At 45.6% G+C, this 6,000-nt stretch overlaps 1 protein-coding gene across 4 annotated transcripts in view; it reads left to right on the forward strand.

Moving 5' to 3' along the window:
- Positions 1-5,595, forward strand: part of LOC149363554 (phosphatidylinositol-3,5-bisphosphate 3-phosphatase MTMR3) — a 33,622-nt gene extending 28,027 nt beyond the window's left edge. Inside the window, exons 14-15 of one of the 4 annotated variants that reach the window (XM_089573538.1) lie at positions 268-461; positions 1,123-5,595. In XM_089573538.1, the coding sequence (XP_089429664.1) occupies positions 268-461; positions 1,123-1,327 (399 nt within the window). In that variant the 3' untranslated portion in view covers positions 1,328-5,595. Of the gene's footprint in view, positions 1-267; positions 462-1,020 lie in introns of those variants that run through there. The other 3 variants (XM_089573539.1, XM_089573540.1, XM_089573541.1) reach the window with 3 other exon arrangements.
- The last annotated feature ends 405 nt before the right edge of the window (positions 5,596-6,000 follow it).

Genomic DNA, 6,000 nt, shown 5'->3' on the forward strand with positions numbered 1-6,000 from the left:
CTTGGATGTCCTGTGGACGTTTTGCACGTCCATGGGACGTCCGTTGGAGTTTCAGTGACCACTGGGTAGGCGCATGCTGAAGGCAGTAGTATGCATTCCCGAAAGTGGTCATTCAGAGAATGTGGCCCCGGCCACTCACTGATGCTGCCAACGCCTGCTTGCTGCTGCTGCCTCCAACGCTGCCGCACCGCAAGTTCTGTCTGTGTGCGAGTGAGTGAGTGAGAGACTGACCCTGGTGTTGTGCACGTGTGGTGTGTGCCCTCACAGCAGCTTGGGTTGGACTGCAGCGGGGAGCCCCCGTGGGGCGGGTGCCAGGACGGTAGCAGCTCGTCGGAGCTCAGCTGGGAGCAGGTGGACGAGCGCGATGCCCGTGCCACGCTGTGGGTGCCGGACCACGCGGCCTCACACTGCCGTGGCTGCAACGCCGAGTTCTGGATCGGACGGCGCAAACACCACTGCAGGCAAGCGTCCACTCCCTGTCCTCCCATTTACTCCTCATTCGCTGTCCTTCTTAAGGGGAAAGATTGAAGTTGGCCTCTCATTCTCACCACAGACGGGCCACTTTTCCTGAAAATGGAGCTTTCATAAGCTAGAAGGAGCCGAAAAATGGAATACCGGTATCAGTTGCCACCACAGGTCATTTTCTGCATGCAAGCTGTGGTGATGTTTTTCAGAACAGTACCTGTGCTCTGATCCCCAAGGCTAGGATCCGCTGCCATTCACTTCTAAAAGGTGGTCATGTAGTCCGCTCATGAAAAGTTTTAATCATGTAGTGGGAAGATATTTAAGTCCGATTTTACTGCAAGAAATGCGTCTTTTGCTGCCAAACAAACACTAGCGTAGTCAGAAAAGAAGCACAGAATCATTTCTCGCTGAGAACAAGAGTTGGATGGAGTTGTCCTCGGTGTGAGGGAGCCGGTCACCGCTGCCTTTTCTTTGTGCCTTGCCCACTCCTCTCTGTAGTGCTTATAGCATGCTGAAGGGCTACAAAAGCGGACCCTGTGTGTATCATGTGCGCAGTGCTGCTGGTGTGCACCCGACGTTTTGAAGAGTAGCACGTGGTAATGAGGTAGTGCGTCTGCGACGAAATCTTCCACGACCCGACTGTGCCTACTGCTGCAGGAACTGTGGCCACGTGTTCTGCAACCACTGCGCAAGTCAGCTGCACCCAGTGCCCCACGAGCAGCTGTACCAGCCGGTGCGCGTGTGCGGCTCGTGCTTCGAGTCGCTACGCAGCCGACCCTGCCGCCCGTCTGCCCTGCTCCCCGCAAACGCCCACTCCGAGCGATTGCTGGCCAAGACACAGCTGGCTGCGGCTTCCACGTAGGAGACGGCGAGAGGAGGCACCGTGTTGTGTGGTGGTGTACCAGCTCCGAGTGGACGGCATAACCCCTCTCTCCTCTTTCTGTTATTCTCATTCTCTCGAGACGCGAGATGGCTGGGAATAGACGAGCACAGGGAGGGAGAAGACGCTCTCCGCCTAGTTTTCTCTGTGATGGGAGTGGAAACGAAGGTGTCAGTAAGTTCGTTGTTGTTGGCAGTAGAGGAGGCTGTGGCAGGTGTCGAGCACAAGGGCTCAGTGCTAGGTCATGTAAAGCACGAATGCTCTCCAAAGAAGTTCACTGTAAAAAAAAAAAAAGAAGAAGAAGAAGAAGAAAAATAACAACGCAGGGGCATGTTGTGTAACGGTAGCCAAAGTTTGTACAGTGTGCACAGCTGTTTGTGCTAGTCGCTTGTGAATGTCGAATGTGAAGCCGCCACTGGCATGGGAGCTTTGAACAAGTGCTGGAATAAAAACGAATAAAAGAGAGACGGTGCCGAATGTTTGTGAATGCAGCCTTTCACATATTGTGATGTTTTGTAGAGGTGAAGGGTTTGTTTCTCAGGAATAGTCATTCTGTAGCACTGTGCCAACTGTCAAGGTATTGTGCTCGCATTCCTTGCAGTCGTGTGCATTAAAAAACGAGACTTGTCCTCATGCGAGACTGCTTATACCAAATGGCATTGTTGAGTTAAATCTAACCGCAATTGCAAACGCTCACTTATTGCAGCAGCTTGCTTTGTATCAGTGGCAACTGGCTACACGAAAGGCTACAACGGATCGGTTACAGTGATAGCTAACACTTTCAATCTTGTGTAGCAGCATTTCACATCGTTGCAGAAAGAGAACTGTTCAAACATAGAATCGGCTTTCAATTATATGCACCCACACTGATTTCAAATAAAGGAAACTTGCCGTAATGAACTTGTGGCTTCTTCGTTCCAACTCCCATTGCATTGCAGACTGTGTTAGAAAAATGTGCCAAAAAGAGTGAGGACTTTTTGGGGTCCTTGCTTCTGCAGTGCTTTGTTTTTCTAACACGGCCAGGTTGGCTCTATTCTTTATGGTGTTTCTTTCTTTCTTTTCTTTTTTGCCCCTTGATTACCCGTGGCAACTTTTCATCACCGTGCACACACAGTTTGTGGCAGACAGGAAAGAGTGTGTTGAGAAATTAAAGAGGCTGATGGAAAACGGAACTTCCTTTTGATGCAGATTTCTGACAGAGCCCCAATGTCAGTCTCGGATAGAGAGCACAACCTTCCAGGCTCGTACGGCATAGAGTTTCTTACTATTACCTAGAGGGAAAGCTGGCGGCGAAGCACTTCAGCCACCATGGACGCTCAAAGCATCATGGGGCGGTGAGCTACTTGTTGCGAGACAGTCGTAGTTTTTCAGGAACACGGAGTGTCATTACTAAGATGTTTCATTCCAAAAACGCTGTTCGTGTGTGCGCAGACGACTTTGGCGCGAACGTAGTGTGCAAAAACCATAGTAGAGAAACCGCAATTGCGCACGACGCCAATAAAAGGTTTCACTTTTTCGAAATGTCATTAAAAACCATTTTATAGTGTTTAAGCAACAACATTTTTTTTTAAACATATTTACTTTTAAAAATGCGCCTGTTAATTACGAAATATTAGTTTTTATAGTGTTCAATACTCGGCCAATAGGAGAGAGAGTCGTCTCTTATTTTGGGCAAACTTTGCACTTAAGTGCTTTTCTGCTCGTTTGTTGCAATCATTAGACAAGATATTGAATGTTAGGACGTTTGTAGTTATCAAACAGCTTTATTTTTCTATTATTTTTTGGCCAAAAGTTGCAGTTCCGCAACAAGTAGCTCACCGCCCCATGATGCTTTGAGCGCCCATGGTGGCTGAAGTGGTCTCGAGGGGTCGCCATGCAAACTCCCATAGACGGGTCGCCAGCTTTCCCTCTAGGTAATAGTAAGAAACTCTATGTCGTATGGCGACAAGCTGTCATGTTGGGTCATTTCCGCTGAGCTCATTCTGCATTCGCCTTCTTGCTCTCTTTAGTGTCTTCATAACATTTTGAGCAAGCCATCAGTTTCAAATTGCTGCATGCCTGAAACGTGTATGGTTGATGAATCCTGCGTTCTGCTGCCACGCGTGGCTACGGGACGTACTCATCTCAAAACTGTGTTTGACGCCAGGGGAAAAGAAATAATTGTTTGTTCACTGCCAGCGAGATCATCAGCACCACAAGAGATGTAAGAGACTGAAACAAGTTACACTGACAGTTTGGCCGCTATAAGTCTACCCGTGTTATGAGGCTGAGCAGACATGTGGAATCGAGCAGTTGGTTGTGCTAAACACTTGAGGAACAATATTGGGCCTGTTGTAATGTTGCCTCATTCTTTCTCGCACACTTTTCCTCTCTTACTAGGTACTACTGTGTGGTATTTAGAGCTTAAAGAAGGCAAGACAGTAGCCTTTTCTTGACTGCCAAAAGTTTTCCTAAGTTCAGGTGGCAACAAAGGCATTCTGCACCATGATTTGGAGTTTATTGGATTTGGTTTCCTGCTGTCGTAGACGGGCGTTTTGTTACCCACAATCATTGGCAGGTGCTGTGTGCACTGACACGACCCCAATGCTGTAAGCTGCGGTGCGGAAGGATGTTACTCGGCATCCTTGTTTCTAATGTCATAGGCTCTCCAGGACATTGCTTCTGACCTTTTGTGGGCCCCAGGGAAAAATTGCTTCATGATAAAGCACAAAAACAGGATGTATGCAGATTGTTGCAGCTGATAAACCCAGTAATCTTTCCCCCTCTTCTCTCCAGTTGAGTTTCAAATATGAAATGCAATCAATTGGGATATTTTGTTCATTCTCAATAGGCACTGCGAAAACACCAATATTCAATGCCATGAAAGTTGTTCAGAAGTCTTTTTTTGTTTGTTTGTTTCATATGGCTGAATTTGTTAGAAGAATTTGTCTTTTACTTGTCTAATGTGATGTATAGAAATGTTGCAAGCAAAAAGGAAGTCTAAATCTATTGAGGTGTCAATATGTGACACTTCGTGTTTCAAGCTAGCTAATGTAGAAAATACTTTAGTTCGTACTGATGGCTTCGAGCATGCCATGAGCTGATTATCTGCCACAGGGTAAAAAAAATATCCCGTTAAAGAAACAATACTTCATTACATGTTTGCAAATGCATCTAGTAAATTGTGTTGTTTTTAAGATGAAGGTTCTTTTTTAAAAGAGCAATTAGTCAAACTTCGAGTGTGTCAAAGGACAGTGCCGCCAAGCACGACCCCTTTTTTCTTCCCCTTTGCTCGGTTGCTAGGGTTAATGCAACCCCTGTTGTTCCCGTGGCCAATAATAACGAATTCACTGAAAGAGCTGGGCCATATGGTTGGTTATACCACACTATTATTGTTGGCTCTCATTTCACTTGCCACTTTTAGAAGTTAAAAATTCAGCCGGGTGATTAGCCACTGATTTAAGTTACCAGCCACTCTCCATTCGTTTGTCCAACCTTTGCCTAATTTTCAAAATTTCGAGGCGTTCTAATGCAAGTAGCATCATGCACTTTGTTTCCATGACTTGTGGACTAGAGAATATTGATGCAACTTGCTCCTGCCTTGGTTTTGTGTCACTTGCCACTCGTTAGTGCTGAACACTAAAGCTATAAATAGTGCATTAAGGTTACATATCAGTGAAAAGAGCTGTTTTTCTTTTGGGACTGCCAGCACTATACTGGAGTTGGCTGGAACTTATGCCACAGCTTATTAATATGTATTTTGCGAAGCAGTTCCTGAATACCAGCAGAAAAAAAAAAAACAAAGCCAATGGCAAGTGCATTCAATAGCTAAAGGCTGTGATCTACAGTTGAAACGGTTCTCCTCTTGAATGTAACGTGTCTTGACTCTGTACCTTGTTTGCCAGTCGCTGCACCGTACACTTGAGTTCTGAGGGATTGTTAAGAGCATAAACACAGAGTCCCCTCCCCCCCTGTGTGTTTTATGTATGAAATACCACATAGAGTTTACTTTTTTTGCTGTGTATTTGATTGCTACTACCGCTTTCCCGCTTCTTTATGTTCCGCATTTCTTTGAACGTTTTTGATGAGGCACTTGTGTTCATTGTGTTGTTCCTAGGGATTTTTGTGGATGTTTCCTCTGTGTACAGGACGTGAAAGTTCTTCAGAGAGAATTGTGAATACATTTGCCCAGAAGTGTACATTTGACTGCGTTTTCAATGTAACAATTTAGCAAAGGGCAAGCACACAATAAAAAAAGTTTTGAATCTGTTCGCATGTGATCGTTGCATTGCTTCTGAACGTTTTCCGCCTGTCTAGAGTCTTAGCGCCAACTGGAAGTTTTTCCTTTTAAGGATGAAATGTTCACAGCTCCATTACTTGAGGCTTCAAGGTGGAAAGTCTGCAAGGGGAAGCCAACGTAATCCAACAAATGCCATGGCAAGTAAAAGAAAATCGAAAGAAATGTGTATCTACCTCTTGTAAATCCCTTTTGCATGATGCTGCCCAATATGGCTGTCAGCCACACTTGCATCCCTTATTGTAGAAACTTCTTGGTGGGCTAAAGACTCTTGCCAAAAGTAACTACCATTAATCGGTAGTGCATTTACTTTCCCGCAGATATGAAAAGGATATACTAGCTTTCTCGTAGTTGCTTTGCATAGATTTTGATTTCTTTC

Source organism: Amblyomma mixtum, chromosome 2, assembly GCF_055824585.1.
Source record: "Amblyomma mixtum isolate Tamu chromosome 2, ASM5582458v1, whole genome shotgun sequence".
In the NCBI taxonomy this organism is placed as follows: domain Eukaryota; kingdom Metazoa; phylum Arthropoda; class Arachnida; order Ixodida; family Ixodidae; genus Amblyomma; species Amblyomma mixtum.